Below are 22,765 nucleotides of genomic sequence, written 5' to 3' on the forward strand. Positions count from 1 at the left end.
TGAACATAAAATATTTTAAGCAGTGTGCCTTAATATTCCTAGAAAAATTTCCAAGTAGGCTTAACTGTTGATGAGTTGTAAGTTAATCGAGCTAGAAGTAGAGTATTGAGGTTAATAACATCACGTAACACAAGCTTCCTAACCCCCCCTCTTTTTCTGCACTTAAACATGGTGGGTGTTTGTATTAATGCTGGGAGAGTAAGCTGTCAGTATTCGCAGAAGGTCTACTTAATAGTAGGCTAAAATAGGCGCTGTATTAGTGAGTAACGTATGAATGAGCAAAAGCTGCAGAGTCCCTTTGGGAATGATGGTGACAATAAACAGATTTGAAAGTCAAGAGGAAAATGCCCGGTCCTTCGTGGGGAGCTGAGTGGTTTGAGGTTGCTTGTGTTCTTCGCGGGAGCTTAGTGGTTTGAGGTTGCTTGTGTTCTTCTTTTGCTCTGTGTCTCCAGACACTATGATTCTTTTCCTCAGAACTCTTTTCTTCCCTGAGATGGATTGCCTGCATGCCTCACCTCCCTTTCCCCAAATCCTCCGCTAAATGTTCTGTCTTCTCCTTGCTTGAATTCCTTGGCATCGTGTTTAGTCTTGGCTCTAGGAAGGAGCTGGTAGCTGAACATTTATCGTAGAAAGAGATACGTTTAGCTAGGGGAAACTTTTTTTTTAACTGTAATATTCGCTTCAGGCATGAAGATTTTTCAGTATTATTTCTCCAGTCTTCAAATAAATAGCCAAGCCAGTAAATGGAAGAGAAAATACAGACTTCCAGATAAATACTAAATCATGACAAAGAATTGCTATTCCATGCCTGATGTCTAATAAACAGCTAGTATATTTTAACCAATAAATATATGGAGACAAATCAGTGCCTTTATATAACATTCCAGAATGTTTGGATGGGTGTTTTGTGACTTAGAATCAATTTTATTTCACTATATTAATTACCACAGTTCATATTTTGATGCCAATTTCTTTTAAAAATTATTTTTTAAAAAAGTTGTGAGAACTCTCTCTCATGATTATATGTGGACTGATGGTTTCTATTTAAAGAACAATGTATTGTTTATCTAGGACTGACAATAAGGGGTTGGAGAGCCTCAGGAATGAAGAGCACACACTGAAGACCTAGACAGTTCCTAGCACCCACATAAGGTGGCTCACAATGAACTGTAGCTCCAGTTTCAGAGGCCCTGATGACCCCTTCTGGGCACCTTCATGCATAAGATGCATGTTCATTTGTGCAGGCATGAACACTTACTCGTGAAGAATGAGTACATAATGATTTTTTTCTGTCTTTTAAATTTCTTTTAAATGTATTTATTTTTAATTAAAAATTTCCACCTCCTTCCTTCCTCCCATTTCCCTCCCCCTCCCTCCATTCCCCCTCCCTTTCCAGTCCAAAGAGCAGTCAAGGATCCCTGCCCTGTGGGAAGTCCAAGGTCCTCCCCACTCCATCCAGGTCTAGGAAGGTGAGCATCCAAACAGAGTAGGCTCCCACAAAGCCAGTACATGCAGTAGGATCAAAACCCAGTGCCATTGTCCTTGGCTTCTCAGTCAGTCCTTCTTGTCTGCCACGTTCAGAGAGTCCGGTTTGATCACATGCTATATCAGTCCCAGTTTAGCTGGCCTTTGTGAGCTCCCAGTAGATCAGCCCCACCGTCTCTGTGGGTGGGCACACCGCTCGCGGTCCTGACTTCCTTGCTCTTGTTCTCCCTCCTTCTGCTCCTCATTTGGACCTTGGGAGCTCAGTCCAGAGCTCCAATCTCTGTCTCTAGCTTCATCCATCGCCAGATGCAAGTTTTTTAATGATTATAAAGTGGCATTTTAAAAAGGGACTTCAAGTGTTTTGTAAGGTTTTTCTTCCCAAATGCTGTCAGTTACAGTGCTGAGGGCCTTACTGCACCGATCAGTCCCTTTCTGTCTGTGTCTGTGTCTCTTCCTCCCTCTCCGCGTGTCTCCATTGCGTTCCCTCTCTCTGTCTCTGTCTCCTTTCCTCCCTCTCACTCCTCAAGGCCACCTTTACTTTTAATGACTAAGAAAGAAGGAACAATGCTCTAAGATGGAGGAAGATGATTCATCCCTCTCATTTGTCTTTCAGATGGAAGCCCTCGGAGCTGGTGGGTGGGAAGAACCAATGAAACGCAGACCTACTGGGGAGGTTCCCTGCCTGTGCCTCAGAAGTGCACCTGTGGCTTGGAAGGCAACTGCGTCGATGCTCAGTATCACTGCAACTGCGATGCGGATAGGAGCGAATGGTAACTTTCCATTACTTCAAGGGTATACCGCTAGGGGAATGCTAAACCCTTTGATTCGAGGAAAGAATCGGGCAGAACGATGTTGTGGATACGTGGTACAGTCATTCCAATTCTACAGGTGAAGATAGCGAGCTTTCAGATGCTCTTTTAATAGACCACATATTTCGTTTATTTTATTTTTATCGTACGAGAAAACCAATGTGTCTATGACATGAGAGTTGTGATTCTCCAAAGATCCTTTCAGTGTAAGTAACAGCCCTTTCTATCTCTGCAGTATTATGTAACCAATTACCAAAGCACATCTCGTTAACATAGCCTGCAAACCTCAGAAGCACGAGTTTGTAGATTTTGAATTATTATAGTTCTGAGCAATTGTTTTAGCATGTATTCCTTTTGTATTTTTTAAAGGATAAAGTATACTAGAAAAAAAACAAATGTTATATGGATAATATCTTCAAAATGAAATCTATGACATTTAGGAATTTGAAAATATAAAGTATTTTCTAAGCAGAACCTATACGGAATCATAGAGCTCTGATTGAATTTTTATATGAAGAATATCATCTTACCCAAATTCTACTTTAAGGAAGAGGGGTGGTCTGGGAGAATATAGGGGAGGGGTGAATAATCAAAAACATTGTATGGAATTCTGTAAGGACTGATATTTACTCCCTTTGAATAACAACCATTTTTCTTAATATATTCAGAAAAATTGTTCACATACTGAAAACTGTAATTTTAAATGTGTAAAAATGTTATTAGTATTGCTGAACAGCAAGAAAAAATTAACCTAATCACCACCGAAAACCCCTAAATGCCTTCAAACACATTACTAATTAAAACTTTTTTTTTAAAAAAAAACAAAGAGTTTAAAACATCTCATATTCCATTCAGCTTATAGGTGAAGAATCATATATGTATATATGTATACATACACACAGAAAACTATGCTTTTACAGACTCAGGAAAATATTACAAAAATAAGTATCTGGGGCTCTGCAGAGAGGACTCACCAGATAAGGCCACTTGTTGCTAAACCTGGTGACCTGACTTCAGTCCTTGGGACTCACCTGGAGGTCGAAGAGAAGCAATTGCTGCAAGCTGCCTCTGACTTACACACACATGCCAAGGCGTGCATTTCCTAAACAGAGTTTAAATAGATAAATGTTGTAATAACAATAATAAATGTAATAAATAAATACTTGAGTTAAAAACAGTTGCTGCTCTTGCAGAGGATCTAAGTTCAGTTCCGAGTGTCTTCCTGGTAGTTAATAACTAACTCCAGTGCCGGGGATCCAATGCTGTCTTCTGGCCCCCAAGTGCACCAGGTACACTTGTGGTGGGCTTTCATACATCAAAACAAATATTTATTACATAGAATTAAAACAAATGATAAATCTTAATGGGTGTGTGTGTGTGTGTGTGTGTGTGTGTATGTGTGTCTTTGAAGGAAGAGTGGTAGACTCAACCTTCAATAGGGGCTTCCAGGATTGGTTGAAAGAAAAGAACCAGGGAGAATGGGACCTAGATTTAAATTTCAATTTCTTCAAAGCACCACTGTGTCTTCCCATTAGGAGCCTAAACTCCAAGAGAATTCTGTATTATTTTTATTTTTATAAATGTATCAGGAGGCAGAGTTGGGGTAATCCAGAGTGACTGAAAGTTGAAGGAGTTGAAGTGTAATTTCCAGAAAAAAGAAGGCGGTTTTTAACGAGTCTCCTGCATAGTTCCTGCTCTGGACCCTCAACCGCCTTTCAGAGTGCATGTTTTTGGGAAGAGCTTCTAAGGCCAAGGGCGGAGTCACAGACAGAAAACTGAGCAAACAACAGGCCATTCCCAGTTACTGCTGGAGGAGCAAAAGATCTGGGCTGTTAAGTCTCTGAGATTTGTTTTGAAAATCCTTCAGTTTAGGGCAAGAGTATCAAAAGTTCACATCTTTACTACAAAGGCCATGGTCCTCAAATGGAGAGGGAAGACTGAAAATCCAGTGCAAGGCAGCTATAGAGAACCCTTGGAAGGCCAAAATCATAGGCTTCTACTTAGATACCCATGAGAAAAAAATAGGATGTTGAAGGAACAATAAAAATCTAGTATTTCTTGACTCATCCACCTACATTATCAAGACCACTATCACATTCCTGGGATATTTCAAGAAAGTACACATCCAGATAAAATCAAGACATTCAGTGAGGTTACTGTAAACCAAGTCTTGGCCACCTTTCAAAATTTGTAGCTGAAATCTTTAAGGCTAACATTATTGACATGCTGGAAAATCTAAAGTTAAAAATATCCACAGTGAGTGAATAGGGAATTTAATGTAAATGAAAGCGAGCTATAGCAAAGACCTGAGCGCATATATCAGAATGGCAAATTAACACCGGAAATGAAAATAATTGTAACAATTTTTCTGGGATAAAAGGAAATAACATCAGAAGAAAACTCAAGATATTTAGGAAGAAATGAAGAGCACTAGAAAGTATAAATTATCCGATGTTCCTTAAATACAAAAGTAAATTTCCCTGTTTAATTACATCACAATGTTTATAATATACATTTAAAGTAGGTTGCTATAATTATCACAAAAAGTTTGTGTGTGTATTTCTGTGCGTATAGGACTGTTAAACAATCTCATGGAGAGCTTCCGACACTATATATTGTTACATAATATAAAATATAAGTAGACTGCAAAAAGTCATGGGTGCATTTTATAATCCATTAAGGAAATAATAAAATTCAGTGAACAAAGTTTTATCTGGAAAATGAATAGAGAAGACAGCGTTGACTATAGAGGAATGTGGAGTTGATCAATAAATACAAGACAACAACAGCAAAAACAAAGCAAAAATGTAAATAAATCATAGGAGAAAAAATGAATGAATACGAAGCAACTTTGCCTACAAATCAGCATGCTAAGAGTCAGTAAATTAGCCATTTCACCAAATGCTTAAAAACTTTCCACCTGATTGAAAAACATAGCCACTGTTCTAAATTTTTGCCTGCTTTAGAAATAGTGATAGGGACACCTTATTTATTTATTATTAACTAATTTCCTTCTTTGAGCTTTCTTACATGCCTTCTCTGCATTCTGATTGTTCTCCCCGCTTCCTCTTCTCAACCCCTCTCCTAACAAGGAAGCCCTTTCTCCACATTCCTGTCCCTTCATTTTATTTTGTGACCGCTGAGTTTAACCAGGGCCATTCGTGTGACCATGAGTTTGGAACTCTTCATGGGATCCTAGTGAGCTTCCATTGGGTACACAGTGAAGACAATGACTACCCCTGACCTAGAATCCACCACTAGCCCATGGTTGAGCACTCCCTAGAATGAGAGAGGGCTGGTGAGCCAGGAGGAAGGTATCCACCCAAAAAGTCATTGTATTCTAATCTTAATCTATGTTATATTTTGCAGTCTAGACTTTACTGTCTACAAGAGAGACCAACATCTTACCATGTTTCATATGCTAAGATGAGTGATTTTATTTTGTCAGTGTCCAAACTTAGTAGGAAAGTCTTCATTTAGAAGTGCCAGGAAAATCATTGCTTAATTTAGAATTCCGCTCATCATCATAATTGAAGGATTTCGTTGCTGCTCCTGTTTATTTTAGGACCAATGACACTGGATTCCTCTCCTATAAAGAACATCTGCCGGTCACTAAGATAGTGATTACAGACACAGGACGTCCCCATTCAGAAGCTGCCTATAAACTGGGACCTCTGCTCTGCCGGGGAGACAGTAAGTGGTCCCAATGTGTGAACTTATCATAAGAAAGTCTGTTTGCTTAAGCAGCATGTGTCTATCACAGGGTAACTGAACCAGAACTCTGTCAAGAAATCCCGTGAGATGTAATGAGTTGTTAATGACTTTCATTGTATGCACATGGATGTGTATAGGGTGGAGGGAGGTACATGAGCCACAAAGTGCATGCAGAAGTAAGAAAATAACTTGAGAGAATCTGTTCTCACCTACCAACATGTAAGTACCAGGGAATCAACTCAGATCATGAGACTTGGCAGCAGGTGTCCTCCTACCACCATCTTTGCCTTGGGAAAGGTAAAGAAACCATTGGCTGCCCAACTGATTGGTCCATAGATGCATTCCAGTGTTCCTGCGTTTCTTCATATCTTTATTTGCTGAGGAAGAATTAGTGCCATAGAAATGGTTAGGAATCCATGTGTACTTCCTACTGGTAAGCCTGGGGTAGGATAAGAACATCAATCGAAGCAGATGTCAGTTTGATCAAACACATATTTCAACCTTTAATCTCTATTCTTTTTCAGTTTATTTATTTATTTTTAAGATTTTTTTTATTTATTATGTATACAGCATTCCTTCCATGTATGCTTGCATGCCAGAACAGGGCACCAGATCTTATTATAGATGGCTGTGAGCCACCATGTGGTTGCTGGGAATTGAACTCAGGACCTCTGGAAGAGCAGTTAGTGCTCTTAGCCTCTGAGCCATCTCTCCAGCCCTCTTTTTCAGTTTATATGTTTGTGAATTGACTTTCAAAAATTGGACTTCCGCTTTGTATATTCCAAGTGTTACCATTCTGAAGTAGGATATTGAAATTTAGAAGTAGTTCATCTCACACATATACATATACACAAGCATGTACACACACAGTGCATGCCCCACACATACCTAAATATTTGTTTTTCATCAGGAAATGAAAAGAACAGAGTTTTTTTTTGAATTTTAAAACAATCTTCTTATTTTATATACCAAGCCCAGTTCCTCCTCCCTCTCTTCCTGCAGCTCCCTTAATCTTCTCCCCATTCCCATCCACTCCTCAGAGAGGATATGGCCACCCATGGGGAGTCAACAAAGTCTGAACAGAGACTCTTAACCACTTCCTCTTCAAAATCAGTTATTGCAGAGGTAGATGCATTCATTATGGATGCTTTTAGTAGTTCCAGAAATTAAAATGGAAATAGAAAAAATATTTGTTTGCATTAAATGCGCACCCTAAAATACAATTTTATTGCGGGAGTTCCACATAAGAAGGAAAGATGTGACATGCGGGAGATGTAGAGAGATCGTAGCAAACTTGCTTAGTTAAAAAGGCAAAGATGTTCCTGGCCCATAAACATTACATATGCATTCTATAAAGCTGCTATTCTAGCCACCATTTCTGGCGTTCATCAGCCTTACCCCTGCCTCCATCCCACACTCATATGAAGCCGACATAAGGATGTTTCCTGGAGGGAAAAAATTATGAGCAGAGAGATGAGGTCATAAAGTCAGCATGCATCCAGAGGAGTACAACGATATTTTGTGGCGACAGAGAAGTGCCTCTGTAGATCACCTGCCCCGTCACTGTATGCTTAGATCAAAATGCTGCAGCAACCAGCCAGGCTTCCTTTCTTACTACATGTCCCATGGCACCGTTTCTGGGAATCAGGTGAGCTTCTACTGAGGTCACTACTAATTTAATCCCTTAGAATCTTCCCCTTTCTTCCCTCCCTCCCTCTCTTTCTTCCTTTTTTCTTTCTTTGATCCTTCCTTTCTTTCTTTCAAAGAAAGATTTTATTTTAAAAAAGAGTATATTGAATGTGTGTGAGTGTTTTGTGTGCATGCATCTGCATGGGACCTTGTGTATGTGTGTGTGTTTGCGCACGCGCACGTGTGCGCATGCATAGCAAATCAATTCTTGTTGTTTGCAGGGTCTGAAAAAGGGCTTCAGATCTACTGGAATGGAGTTACTGGAATGGTGCTAGTAAATAAACCTGGGTCCTCCACAAGAACAATAAGTACTCTTAACTTCCAAGTCATCTCTCCAGCCCCAATCCTTAGACTTTCCTTACCTACTATTCTTGCTGAATAGTTAAGTACACACACACACACACACACACACACACACGCGCGCGCACAGATGCACACACAGAGAGAAACAAATACATAGTACACGTATAAATGCGATGATGTCTACACTTTTAAATTTAATTAAAAAATTTTTTTGACTTGGAATGAGACTCCATCTAGGCAAGCTTTCCCTGCTCTTTCCTAGTTTTGGTTGTCATAGTTGTGGAATGTGAGCCATTAGCATCATCTGGGGGAGCGGTCCAATATGGTGGCAGGTATCTAACAGTACACTAGTCTGTCATGTGCCAAAGATTCTAGGGTCAAAGTGTCTAACCTGCTAACACTGGGAAACTGGAAGTTCAACAGTACGAATAAGGGGATACTGACGAAAGCAATCTTGGCAGTATAGATGTATGTGTTCTTTGTAGTATTCTGAGGCCTGCTAATTAACTTCTGACTTATTAAGCTGTTATTGAATACTTGGTCCTTTTGCCTCCTCTGGTTTGTAAGGTGAGGTCATTTCCCCATGAGGCCCTGTATTAGGCAGATTTTCAAAGCTGCTGCAAAGCACATTGAGAGAAACCATTTGAATAGGGGAGGTACAATCTGTGGTCAATTGGCCCTCTTCCTTTTATGCTATGGTGAGGCGAAAAGTCACAGAAGAGAGGTGTGGAGCAAGTTTGCTTATCCCATGGTGGCAGGAAGCAGAAAGACGGAGACAGAGAGGAGTCAGGAAGAGAGAGGAGAAATTTGGGGACCAAGTGCATCCTTAAATGTCCACCCACCACAGTCTACTCCTCCACCTAGGTTCTCCTTAGTTTTCACCATCTTCCAATAACACCATCAAATTATGAATACATCAATGGATGAAGTCATTGAACAAGGCAGAACCCTTCTAATCCATTCCCTACCACTGATTGATTCTAAGTAAAGACCAATCCTCCAATATGGGCCTCTGGAGAAGACACTTCATACTCACACTGTAGAAGAGCCCAAGAACAAGATTCCACATGAAGTCATTTGTAAAAATGTTCCTATGGAAGAGCAATGGCTGCAGAAAAATCTCACTCCTCTTCACTATGTGGAAATCTGTACACTTAAAGTTGGGGTGTTCCAGCCAAGTTCCAAGTGAGGTATACTGGGCAGAAATGCCCCCTACAGGTATAGGTCCCTGTGGAAGAGGATTTTGTAAGCTGAGGAGGATACAATATGATTATCAGTATTAGAAGCGGGCCTTGAATAACTTAGGGTTGAAAATAATTAGAATCTCATGATGCAGTGGAAACACAAGGTGAACTCTAAACTTAGTGACCAATATGAGCTTTGATGTAATGACAGGAAAATGGAAAGCGGAGGGCTCAAGCCAGGCACGAACTGGCTACCATGAAGCATAGAAAAGAAGGCAGTTAGTTGGGGAAGCAAATCCCATATGATCTGAATGAAAAGTCCGAATTAGCTATTTAAGGATGACCTATGACTTTTCGGTTTGACTAAATCTGGTTTTGTCATTCATTGAGATATGATTTCTAATTACTTTTGAACAGACAAGCATAGAAGTATAAACAAAAGAAAACAGACTGAACTTTTTCTCCCAGAAATGTGTCTAGAGGTGCAAGTAGAGATGTTGGAAACTTTAACTCTCGCTGTTTTGTGTAAGAGAGGATGGAAGATTCAATTAAGTTAAAAATGAGTGTGAGCTCTGTGGCTACTAGCTATGATACTTACCCTAATTAGTGGATGACATCTCTTCTTTCAGATGTTCTCCATTTCTACCACAGGAGGGTCTGGAGTCCATGCCAGTGCTAACATTATTGTTGACAGCAGAAGTCATATGTAGAAATTGTAAGGAGCTTTTCTCAAAAGCATGGTGGCTAAGTATGGACAAACTGATTTTGTGGCGGAAAAATAATGCCAGCAAAAGCTATCATCCTTATTAACATGATGCTAAACTTTGATCCTTCATGTGCTTATTTATATTATTCTTTAATGACCCAGCTTTTAGATTAAGCCACAGTATGTCATACTCTTATTTGGTTAACTGATTCATTGTTTTTGTTTGTTTATTTTTGTATATTTTTATGTGTATGATATATGTTAAAGAATCACTTAGACAATGTAAAAAAGCTTAAGAATTTTGGCAAAAGCGGGAAGCTACAAAAACATGCTCATATTCAAAGCAGATACTATTTCCTCCACCTGATAATAGTTCCCTCTCACACATTGCTAAAATTCCTATCACCCAGAAACCCTTACAAAAAGTCTTCCTTTCCTAAGTACTATGATTTTGACTTTTCCAAGACCCTTTAACAATGGAATTGTTCAAAGCTGTTTCCTTTTTCATCTGGATTCTCTAACTTTGCATATTGTTCTTGGTTTATCCGTGTGGTTGTGGGTACCCAGAGTTCACCCTTGTTTAGTGATTCAGCAGTTGTCATGTGGCCTCCTTATAGTAAATGGGATGTGGATCCATTCACTGGTTCGTGCAGTGTTTGGTTATTTCCAGTTTCAGGGGACTATTAATAGAGCCAATATGGAGAGAATTATGCCTGAAAGTTCTCGATTTCTATCTGAAATCGTCCTAAGACAGGGAATACTGTTTCGTATGGTGTATGTAAGGTATGACTGACATTGTAAGATGCAGTAGAGGACAGAGCCAGTAAATCAGACCTCAAATACCAAGCTCATCAAAGGATAAAGATTTTAGCATCATGGTGACTCTTTGGTTCTCTAGGAGGGTTCTAGAATCTTTAGCAAAGGGAGTGTGTGTGTGTGTGTGTGTGTGTGTGTGTTCCTGTGTGTTTAGAGGTTCTGATGGTTACAGTTGCACGCTATCACATTCAGATTCACATGCATTCTGGGCACCTGAACTCACACTTGCATGGTAAGGACTTTACCCACTAAACCTTCACCTCAGTCCTGAGTTCTAAAGACTTGCTGAGGATACACCTAGCTTTCTTTTACTTCAGACGCAAAAGGACCAAAGTAAATAATAAAAGAGAAAGACCCAAGCTTACCGGTTGGCAGGGAGCTTTGGAATGTTGTTCACCCGTGTGTTTTTATGTCTCCTCGGCCTCTCAGGAGCTGAGGATTTGTCATACTTTTGAACAGTCTCTAGACAAACCTTCCCTCCACATCAGAATATATTAATACCAGTTATTCACATAGGTACTTATTCAGGAGAAGTGGGGGTGGGTAGATCTTTGTCTAGTATCCTTCTGGAAGCTTCCAACCTATAGACCTATCTGTTTAGTATGGGCTAGGCCTGTGTGTTTCATAGGCTGAATCTCATCTGGCAATTTCGAGTCCCAGTCAATGATGAGGTTGATACAGGATGTAGAGTATGCTTTTAGGATGATTTATGCCAACTGGACAGAGAAATTTATGTCTGTTGAACACAGCAGAAATAAAAAATGGACTAGAGGAAGTAGGGGTATTTTGTGCTGTTGTTCTTCTGATTCTGTTTTCCTAGCAATTTATTTTTATTGTAGCCATACAAAAGCATCAGTCCGTGATGGATTGGGGCCAGAAGGAAAAACTAAAAGAAAGAAAGTGGTTTTTCAAGATGGCTTGAGAATCCCAGCTAGAAGCTAGCAGTTGGCTTAGGTCTGAAGTGGTAATGACCTAAAGCCCAAATGCTCTTTGAAATATCTTCAGAACTCCTCTTAAGTTTTACAGAGACATAAAGAAATCCAGGCATGATGGACAAAGTTAAGTGGTTTTGGACACACAACACAAAGACATCATGGGGCTGTTCGGCTGCTTTGTGAGTCCTCTATCACAAAGAACCTGCTTAGACCTCAAGGCAACCCAGCTCCTGGCGTCCTCCCTCATTTGCACTTTCATGCAAAATTCTCCCCTTCTTTACTAAACTCTCCCAACATTCAGATGAAAACCTTTCTTCAGTGAAGCCTTCCTCTTAGATCTCATGAGAGCACAGACCTTCTGCCCTTTGTTGAGACAAATGGCAAGTAAATTACAAAGATTTATTTCTCATACCATTTTGGATTACATTTGATCTCTTAAGAGTGTGGTCCATTGCTCATTTATTTTTGTGTTTCTGGTACCTAGCATTTGCCTATGACATGAAAGATAATCAATAAATAGAAGTTTGTAGAAGAATGAGAGTGATCCATCATACACATCTAAAAAAATCTATAGATGGTTTGCAATTATTGGTAAGAAACAAGTTGATGGTAAGCAGATGTGTATATTTGGTGAAAGTAGTTTGGTTGATATAGGAAGTCTGACTCATTTTCAAAGTTATTCACAACACAAAGGACATCTGGCTATTCCTGAGATATTGCTTGTAATGTGCCTGACTGTGGCTGTCAAAATGCTCTCAGATAAGAACATGAATTTAGTTCTAAGTTTAGTTATATTTTAAATTACTTTTATTAGTCCTCTGAGCAGTTCATACAATGTATTTTGGTCATATTCACCCTCCTCCAACCCTTCCCAGACCTATCCCCATTCCCTACCCACCCAACATTGTGTCCTCATTTTTTAAAACCCATCAAGTCCAATTTGTTCTTCTCATTATTCTCTTGGGTATTTGGCCACTCACCGGATCATGGAGGAGTGACCAGGAACCACACCCTCAAGCACAACTGACTCTCTCTTCTGGCAGCTATCAACTACCAATAGCTCCTGAGTTGCAGACGGGACTTTGAGCCCACCTCCACTCTCTAGGCAGACAAAATCCACTATTTACAGTTTCATTAATTCTTTGAGAACTTCATACATGCATGCAACATATTTTGATAACATCACCCCTTATATCCTCCAACTTCTGGATGCCCCCATCTTTCCAAATTCATGTCCCCCAATTTGTGAAAACTACAATCCACTGAAATGTGAATCCCCTTTTCACAATGTGTATGACTTCCACTTGATCATGGACAATCTACCCCAAAAGAAAACTGACTCCCTCTCCTCCAGCAGTCACCAGCTGTCAATAGCTCCTCAGCTAGTGGTAGGGCTCATGTGTCCCTTCCCTTTCATGCTGGCATGTTGGCCGGCTTAATTTTGCGGCAGGCACCCACAGCCTTAAAGAACACTCTTTCAGAAATGTGTTCATTTTAAACTAAAATATGTTCTACTGCTTGGAGAAGAAAAATGGTTTATGGCCTATATTTCTTTGTTTTTGTTTAGAAAACCAAAATCATTACTAACCAGTTTTGCTAGCTCTGCTATTCTTGTTGCAATGCTTATATTTAAGCATTATCCCATTGTTCTATCATTAAAGGGTCTCTATTCTTGAATGTTTCTTATTTGGATTTATTTCTGCTTGGGTTTTGTCGTCAAGTAGCTGTTGTTTGCCTTTATTTTCCCTCTAGGACTCGTGAGCGCTGTCTTCGATAATTCTGCACATGCTTTGGGATAATTGTCACCTTAGGATTCGTCACAAACACAGCCAATTTAGCCTTTAAATGTTCTCATTCTCTTGGCAACAGCTCTACTGAGATGTAATTCACATGCCCCCCCCCCCCAGTGCACTTTTTTTTTAACATGCACCATCCAAGCATGTTCAGGGTGCCTATTCATTTTAGTGTGTTCTACAGAAAGGAACAGCCATCTCCACGGCCAGCGTGAGAACCCTGTGTATCATCTGCAAATTAAACCTGTGTCTACTTCCCTTTCGTTCTCACCCCAGACATATGCAACTAGTTAAAAATAATCTCTACAGACTTGCTTAGTCAATCTACTTCATGCATATTAAAACACAAAAATGTATATGGTTCTGTGGCTGGATATTTTCACAAAATTCCAAAATTTATCCGTGTTGAAGCATATACCAATATCTCATTTTGATGGCCAAATAGTATTTCTTTTTTCCTATAAGAATTATTTATTTTTATTAAGAATTTTTAAATAAATCTTTTCTCATTTTACGTAGCTATCCCTATTCCCACTCCCTTCCCGCCTCTCACTCTACCCTTCTCTCTACCCAACCCCCATCCACTCCTCAGAAAGGGTAAATGGAGAGTCAACAATGTCTGACACTTCACTTCTAGGCAAGACAAAGGCCCTCCCCACTATGTGTAGGCTGAGCAAGGTATCCCTTCAGAAAGAATGTGCTCCTAGATGCCAGTTCAAGCACTAGGGATAAATCCTGGTCCCATTGCCAGTGGCCCCACAGACTGCCCAAGCCTCACAACTGTCCCCCACATTCAGTGGGCCTACTTTGGTCCTATGCAGGTTTCCCTGTAACCAGTAAAGAGTCAGTGAGCTCTCACTAGCTGAGATCAGCTGTTTCTTTGGGCATCACCATCATGGTCCTAACCCCTTTGCTCATATTATTGCTCTTCCCTCTCTTAGACTGCTCTCTAGCAGGTCAGCCCAGTGCTTCACTGCTGACCTCTGAATCTGCTTCCATCTGTTGCTGGTTGAAGGTTCTATGCTGACAATTAAGGTAGTCATCAATCTGATTACAGGAGAAGGCCAGTTTAGGCGTCCTCTCCACTGTTGTTTAGAGTCTTAGCTGGAGTCATCCTTGTGGATTTCTGGGAATTTTCCTAGTGCCATATTTCTCACTTGTCCTTTAATGGCTCCTCAATCAAGATATCAAAGGAGTAGATAGAAATATTCCATGTATCCATTCATTGTTTGGTGAACACTTGACACGGCTACACTGTTCTTTTTAAAAAGTGTGAAAAAGCACTCCCGAGTGCTAGGATCTCACAGAGATCCTCCTGAGTGCTGGGATTAAAGGCGAGCGCCACAACCGCCCGGCCATGTCTCTTAATCTTATATCCAAGAGCAGAATTGATAAATCCTAGCATATCCCTATAGGGTTCATTCCTTTGGGAACAACTGGCATTTTGGTGCCATGGTTTTCTACCTCTACCAGGTTGCTCACCTTCTTGTACTCGGTCTGTGAAGAAGGATGCAGCTATCATGTTTCCATAGCTGCGTATCTAGCTTTTGAGCTGGTAGTTTATTGTGGAGCGCCTTCTGTTTCTGCAAGGCTCCCATGGGCTTTATTCTCAGAGTTCCTTTAAGTTTGAGAAGACTATCTGTTGCCTTGACACTTAAAAAATAACAAAACAAGCTGGGCGGTGGTGGCACACGCCTTTAATCCCAGCACTGGGGAGGCAGAGGCAGGCAGATCTCTGTGAGTTCGAGACCAGCCTGGTCTACAAGAGCTAGTTCCAGGACAGGCTCTAAAGCTGCAGAGAAACCCGGTCTCAAAAAACCAAAAAAAAAAAAACCAACAACAAAAAAAACCACCCTCTAGGCGGGATATATTTTCTTTTCCTGCTCAGAAATTGCTGGACCATTGTTTGTTTGTTGGTTGTTGGTTGCTTTTGTTTTTTGTTTTTTTTCCTTCCTTGAAAGCTTTGGAGAAATGTGAGATCACACAAAACTTTCCACTTTAGAGGATACTGCCTTTTTTGGTGATTGCTTAAAGGGATAAAATATTTAAAGATCCTTATTAAATAAAAATGCATGCAAGTGTTATATATTTGATATTTTTCTGTGAAACAGATAAGATGTTCTAGAAGACTTATACATCCTGTGTTTTAAAGAGTTTTTGCAAACCTTCTAAATTTTTGTTCTCAGTTACTTCTTTGACATTGAGACTTTCAATCCATTTTATTAAACATGTTTCTTCACAATTATGTTCGAGTTTTATAGGATAAATACACACAAAATCTATTAAGTTAGGAAAGGTTGTTGAGAATTTTTATTCTAAGAAATTTCTGAAACCCATTGTGTCCACATTGAGTAGTATAGTTGACTAAGAAAACACAGCTGCCCAGAATGCATTAAATAATCAATTCATGGGATTCAATAGATAACTTTGCCAAAGTTAGATGCTCAGACTGGAAAAAAGTTATCGACTAGCTATTTGGTTAATTTCTCCTCCATTTGACAGACTTTCCTTCCATTTGGCAGTCTACCTCTGGGTCACTAAAATGCAGAGATGAATTCCATTTCAACACATAATAAGATAATATAATTTTCATACCTTCTCTATGTCTGATAATCCCCTATCCTCAATATATTCTTATTTCAATGCGAATTGTTCATCTTATGTTGCTAGACTTCTCTTTCTTCTTTCCTTTCTTTTTTCCTTCCTTCCTTTCTTTTTTGCTTTCCCTATTTTCTTAACATTATCATCTTATCATCCTCTTCCTTCTATTCTCCCCCTCCTCTCCTTTCCTTTATTCCTTGCATTATTTCCATTTGTTTAATAAAAAATTGAATGTATTTCTTAGCATGCTTAAAATTTAAACATGTAGGAATTATTTCTAAGCTTTTTAGTGGGTACAGTGACAAAGAAAAGTATATAATTTTTTAGTACGTATTATTGATAGTATGCATTATACTATAGTACTTTGGACTTGGGAGAGAGAGAGAGAGAGAGAGAGAGAGAGAGAGAGAGAGAGAGAGAGAGAGAGAGAGAAAGAGAGAGAGAGAAAGAGAGAGAGAATATGCTTATGGCATGTTCTTGGCATTTACATTTTCATGGAAAAGGAAGACAATTATCCAGGAAAGTATATGTTATGATAGATGCTAACAAGAGCTGTGAAGAAAACAAAAGTATAATTAATGCAACAGAGAGAGAATTTTAAGCAAGATGATTATTAAAGGATCTTTAAGAAGGCAACATTCAAATAAAGACAAGACTGAAGAGACTAAGGAAACAAGGCTTGTGTGTATCTTTGAAAGAGTCTCAAAGCAAGAGGAAATCAAAGTAGTGATTCAGATAGGAACATAGCTAACATAGATTTATAAATGTATGGATTCATGTAACAACGTGCTGGGGGACATGATGCATGATTAATAAATGCTCAGAGACAGATATTGGGGTTCAACCTGAAGGTCCATCCAAAAAGCATAACAGCCAGCCACTGACTCTTACCTCTACCTCAGTCCAAAAATGGTGATCCTGCTTCCAGGAATCTCAGAGTGAGACTGAGTCTGAGAGCTGTGTCTTCCCGTTTTATAATCCTTTCGGGTTCTAGGATTAAAGGCGTTCACCACTACTGCCTGGTTTCTATGGCAAGGTAGAGTGTCTACTGGGATTAAAGGTGTGTGTCATTGCTGCCTGGTCTGTAAGGCTGGCCAGTGTTGCTGTTCTACTTTTCTGATCCTCAGGCAAGTTTTATTTATTAAAATACAAATGAAATGCCACTCCAGGGCACCGTGAGCGAGCTAAGAATGGCAAGAATGCCAGCGAGGAAACTGGTGGTCATACTTGGGAAGATTTAGAAGTCTCTGTTTTTCAACTTCAGTGATCCTGGAGAACATTAGAGAGTTCTGAGTTGAGGGTTCTTATGATTTATCTTTTAGTGAGACTCAGCAGGAGAGGATCAAAGCAGGATGATGAGTGATGTGATGTCGCATTAGTAATTACGCTGAAAGATCGCAGTGGCTTGGAGCATGGTGCAATGATGAGAGGCGTGATGTGGGTATTGTATAGAGGGGGGCTTAGTAAAGTTTGCTGATGAATTGGTGTCATTTTCAAGAGGAAAGGTTAAGAAAATGATAGAGACGTGTTTGATACAGTAGTTGAAAGCATGGAGCTGGCATGGATTGAAATGGGAAAGGCTATTTACAGGGTCAAGAAGTTGTAATTATTGGAAGGAGTTTCAATTTTAGACGTCTAAAAGCCTGGATGTCATCGTAACTTGAAATAGAGATGTGGTGTTGTCACGTTGAACAGTCCAGGCTTGAGACATATATTCATATAGAATAAATAGGTTTACAGCTGCAAAACACAATTATGGTGGATGGAGATGTGTCGTGGCAGAGACTGGGGATATTTCCACAGTGATCAGTTGAAGCGGGTGAAGAGGAAGAAGGAAGACAGATTTATATATCACCAGGGAGAAATACAGAAAAGTGTGGGCATCCTGGACTCCAAGCGAAGGAAGTACTTCCAGGGAGAAGGCACAATCAATTATGTTAAAGGCTGATAGCTTATGTAAGGAAGGAATTGTGACAGCTGAACTGAACAATGTAGAGATCATCACTGATATTGACAATGGCTTCTTTAGGAGAAGTTACCGAGCTATGCGTGGGAGATCAGAGCCTAGAACAGGCTCAGAAAAGCAGTGGGAGGTGAAACAATGGAGAAATGAGTAGTAGGTGGGAAGAAAGGAACATTGCAGAATTTGTTTTGTAAGATGGGAGAATTAATATCATGGTTGTACTGAAGGAGGAGACCAGACATAGGAAATTTTGGAATAGGAAGAGTTTGGGATTGTACTGAGAGGGCGTAGACTGTAGCTGGTGCGCACAGGGAGAGGAAGGTAAGGTGGGTGATTAGAGGATGTCTCTTTGCCTTTCTAATTTCAGAGAAGTCCAAGGATGAAATGTGGAAATTTGGATGCTTGGAAACAGGGCAGGCGCTAAGTCACCCTCCCAGATCATGGGATTCAAGTAAAGCGTAAGCCATACATGGCGCTGGCAAATTAGCATATAGTGTTCTCACTTAGCCTTGTACTATATCCAACATATGTTTACATAGCGTGTCCTTTAAAGGTTGTTTATACTTAAGCCCAAGTAAAGATTGTAAGTCACTTACGCAGAGGTCATTGGATAATAAATAATGTAATAGCTCTTATTTTTGGTGAGTATGGTCAATGAAATCTTCCATCAAGTTAATTAATATATGAAAGTTTTCTCTGTGCATTGGAATAAGAATATGTCTGACTATAAGTGGTTGAAGGACCAAAGTACAATAATTTAAAAACAGTGGTGGTCTAATATAAAGTATGTATTATGCAATTACAGAAAGATAGTAGGAGGTCTTTTTACAGTCCATGAGAGTATTAAAACATTTTAACAATATTCTCAGGCAATATTCTGAATATGAAGCTATTTTCTGACATTAAATGTATGAGTAAAAGAATTTCTTTTTCATCTGCTTGATAGAAAGCTGTTAATTTATGTTTATTTATTGTGCTTCTGCCAAAATATCTATTTCACGTTACTTAAATACCTAAAGTTGGTTATAAGTGATTGATGAATTTTTTTCTCAAATGAGTAACTGGACTCAAAGCTTACTGCATAATTATAGATGTTAATGTAGGGAATTAGTATTGCGTAGATGAGATATATTTTGCATTTGATATATGTTCTCCTTCATATACTAGAATGTTGTCATTGGATAGTTCAACATAAATTTCTTGAAACAAAAGAGAACGTGACTTACGGAAGGATCTTTTGTTCTGGTATCTCACATAACCTTATACATTTTCCATTGTTACTCTGATCTTCATAGGAATGAAGGACATATAAGCAACAGTAAACTTAAACAAACTTAAATGAATGGACATTACTAACCTTGTTCACAATTTTATACACCCTCTTATACCTAGAATGAAAGTAGTTGGTTGCTTGCATCAAAATTTCATTCTTTGTGAATGGAGATGGAGGAGGAGTGGGTGGGGAGGGAGGTAGATGAGAAAGAGGAAGAAGTAGAAACTGGTTGGTATGCAAAGTAAATGAAAAATGTTATTTGAATAAAAAAGAAGAAAAAAATCATTCCTGGGGCTAGGGAGATAGCTCAATCAGAAAATGTTTACTGTACAGGTGCAGGCAATTAAATTCAGTTCCAGCACCTACCAAAAGTCCCGTGGGAGCAGAGATGGGTAGATACCTGGGACTTGCTGGCCAGACAATCTCTTACTTACTTTGGTCCATAAGCTTCAGGGGTTCTGCCTGCAATGAGAAATCTTGTTTCAAAAGCAAAGTGGGCAGATCCTGGAGAATGAGAGCTGAGGTTGACCTTTGCCACATGTGTATGTATGCTTGTTTGTGGCCATGCACACACACAGAAATGTATATATACACACTTTCCCAACACAAATTCTATTTTTCCAGCCTCTTGCAAATTAAGTTTGTATGTCCTTGAAAAATTAAAGCATATGTATGTGTGCGTCTTTCCCTTTGTTACTAATATCTGCTTTGACATAAAATTATAAAATTATTATAAGAATAATATTTATAATAATAATAAAAACATATGCTTCAGATTATTTGTAAAAGCCCTTTGATTACAAAGGCAATCTCTGCTCTGCTTTTGTAAGAGGTAAAAATCATACCAACTCTATTCAACATGTTGGCAGCGACAGCAGGGATATTTTACTGTACGCAAACATCCATGAATAACATTGCTCCCTTTTTAACTGGTCTATCACCCACACACTGTGACTCTCCCCAGCCAGATTTCATTTGCTCCACCCTCATTTTTACATATATGGATTTCAATGGGGGTTCATACATTGTTGAAAATATCACAGAAGTGCTAAAAAGAGGCACTGGTAAATTATTAAACCAATACTTTGGTTTTTGTATTTCAATGAAACAAGATGTAATTAACTTTAGTGTTTCATTTCTGTTAAGAAATCTATATTTTTAAGCTAATTTTAATGGCTCATAAATATTTAGAAGACACAATTGACTGGTAAAATACTTCTCATCAATATTTTAATATTATATATATATGAAATTTACTTTTAAGAAGAATTCTTATCACTAACTTCCCTCAATTTCATTTCAATAATCCTAAGAAAATATTATTTTCAAGAATTCCTTTTTAAAAGCTATTCTACTTATGAGAGAACCAAATGCTTAGTAACTTTTTAAAGTACACTTAGTGTTAAATAGTGCTAAATTCTAATTCCTTAAGGGGCTTCATAAAAGTGTTTACACATGAAATCAAATACTTACTACATGTTCTTCTTTTGCATAAATAAGTACATTGACCCTGATTTAGAATGGATACATATACATTTATAGACATATACATAATGTATAGTTATGAAAATTTAAAAAGCAAAGTTTTCAAAGGAACTTAAATTTTTCTCTGATTCACATTGTTTAAATTAGGTAATATTTAATTACCATTTAGCTAATTATCACTAAGTATTAATATTGTAGAATAATAATATATATTATATATATAATATATAATAATAGATGTGTCGTTTGTGCATATCAGTTCATGCTCGTGTGCGTGCATGCACACAGAGACCAGAGGTTGACATCAGGTGTCTTTCTCAGTCACTCTCCACCTTGTTGTCTGAGAAGGTGTCTCTCACTGAACCTGAATCTCACTTATCTCCCCCATCCTAGCCCTGGAATTATAGAAGCATTCTGTCACACCGGAATTTAATACATGGGTGCTGAGGATCCGAACTCAGGCCCTTGTGTTTACATAGCAAGTGTTTTACTGACTGGTTCATCTCTACAGTCTAGCCATTCACGATGTGTTTTCATTGAAATGATTAAAGAAAGCATCTTACTTGCCTGGTAATAAATGATGTGGTGTTTCAGATCTGCTCCTGGGCAGCGTAGGGACTCTCCAACCCCATTCTTTACAGAATCCTCCTGCAAGGATTTATAATTTACCGCTATTGCTACAGATCTCTACCTCTTCTCCCTTCTCTTAGAGCACCCAGATTCTCTTGGGTGCACAGGACATATGGAGATGAGGCTTCCCATGCCATTGCACACCATCCCATCAATATTCACAGTGGCCTTGGCTTTCTTTGTAATTGTCTTGAATTACTAGCAAATTCTTAATCTCATGAAAGGTTCTTACCACATTCTCCACATATTGTGAATTTGTAAAATGGGGTCTCCTAACTAAGCAAAATTATTATTGTGTGTGTAAGAGTGTTATATCTTCTTAAAGCAATGAATTGTTTTCAATAGCCTGAGAGCACTTATTGTATAGAAAGAAGCAATTCAAAAACTGTCCTTCAGCCGGGCGGTGGTGGTGCACGCCTTTAATCCCAGCCCTCGGGAGGCAGAAGCAGGCGGATCTCTGTGAGTTCGAGGCCAGCCTGTTCTACAAGAGCTAGTTCCAGGCCAGGCTCTAGAAACTACAGGGAAACCCTGTCTCGAAAAACCAAAAAAAAAAAAAAAACAAAAAACAAAAACAAAAACTGTCCTTCAGTTTTCAATCACTCCCTGAAGTCTTCCATATGAAGCTTTATTGGGTTAGTTATAAGTACAATATGTAGCAAACAAAACCTTGATTTTATAATATATAATATAAAAATAATATTACATAATTTAAGCCTGAGTCCTGATCATTCCCCTCCTAAGCACATGAGATCGTATTTAGTAGTATCCCATAATTTAAAGTTACATATTTATTTTGACCTTATATCTAGCATTTTAAGAGAAAGGCATGTCACCCCTTGTAAAAGGAGATCACGTTAGCACTTTAAAGAGCACAGATGTACTTTTATCCCTAAGTTGACATTTTTCATTTTGTGCATATGTTCATAGACTAAGATCCAAGGGTCTAATATACAGATGTAACTATCGAAAGGATGAAAGACAGAGCCTTGGCAGAACTCAGATAATGTGTCAGCTTAGCTAGAGGGAGGTGGTGGGATCTCACAGACTATGTTGTTTCCAATTGTGTAAGCTCAGTTTTAAATTGTCTACATACAACAGAATTTGACTTTAGAGTCAGATCCACATGAAAAACAGAAACAAAACAAAACAAACAAAGAAATAGTAGTCTTATGTGCTGTTCTTCCCAATGCCAACAGAGAAGACAGTATTTCAAGGGTAGGTGGAGACAGTCAAGTTTGTGATTTCCAAGTAGTGGGGCCTCTGCTCTTTGCTAACGTCATGAAGTCTTTCTTTGGAACAACAGTTTCTGACTCCGGAGGACCAGGCTGTCCTTCCTGTGGGAAGGTAATTTAGCTAGGACGATGCTAATCCTTGACGAG

At 39.0% G+C, this 22,765-nt stretch overlaps 1 protein-coding gene across 6 annotated transcripts in view; it reads left to right on the top strand.

Annotated features, from left to right (window-relative positions):
* Cntnap4 (contactin associated protein family member 4) overlaps nt 1–22,765 on the top strand; it is a 302,762-nt gene that overhangs the window by 237,028 nt on the left and 42,969 nt on the right. For all 6 annotated transcript variants that reach the window (XM_038312860.1, XM_038312862.1, XM_038312866.1 and 3 more), the window contains 2 exons: nt 2,099–2,255; nt 5,860–5,987. In XM_038312860.1, coding sequence (XP_038168788.1) covers nt 2,099–2,255; nt 5,860–5,987 — 285 coding nt within the window. The remainder of the gene's footprint in view (nt 1–2,098; nt 2,256–5,859; nt 5,988–22,765) is intronic.

Source organism: Arvicola amphibius, chromosome 15 (genome assembly GCF_903992535.2).
Source record: "Arvicola amphibius chromosome 15, mArvAmp1.2, whole genome shotgun sequence".
Classification (NCBI taxonomy): domain Eukaryota; kingdom Metazoa; phylum Chordata; class Mammalia; order Rodentia; family Cricetidae; genus Arvicola; species Arvicola amphibius.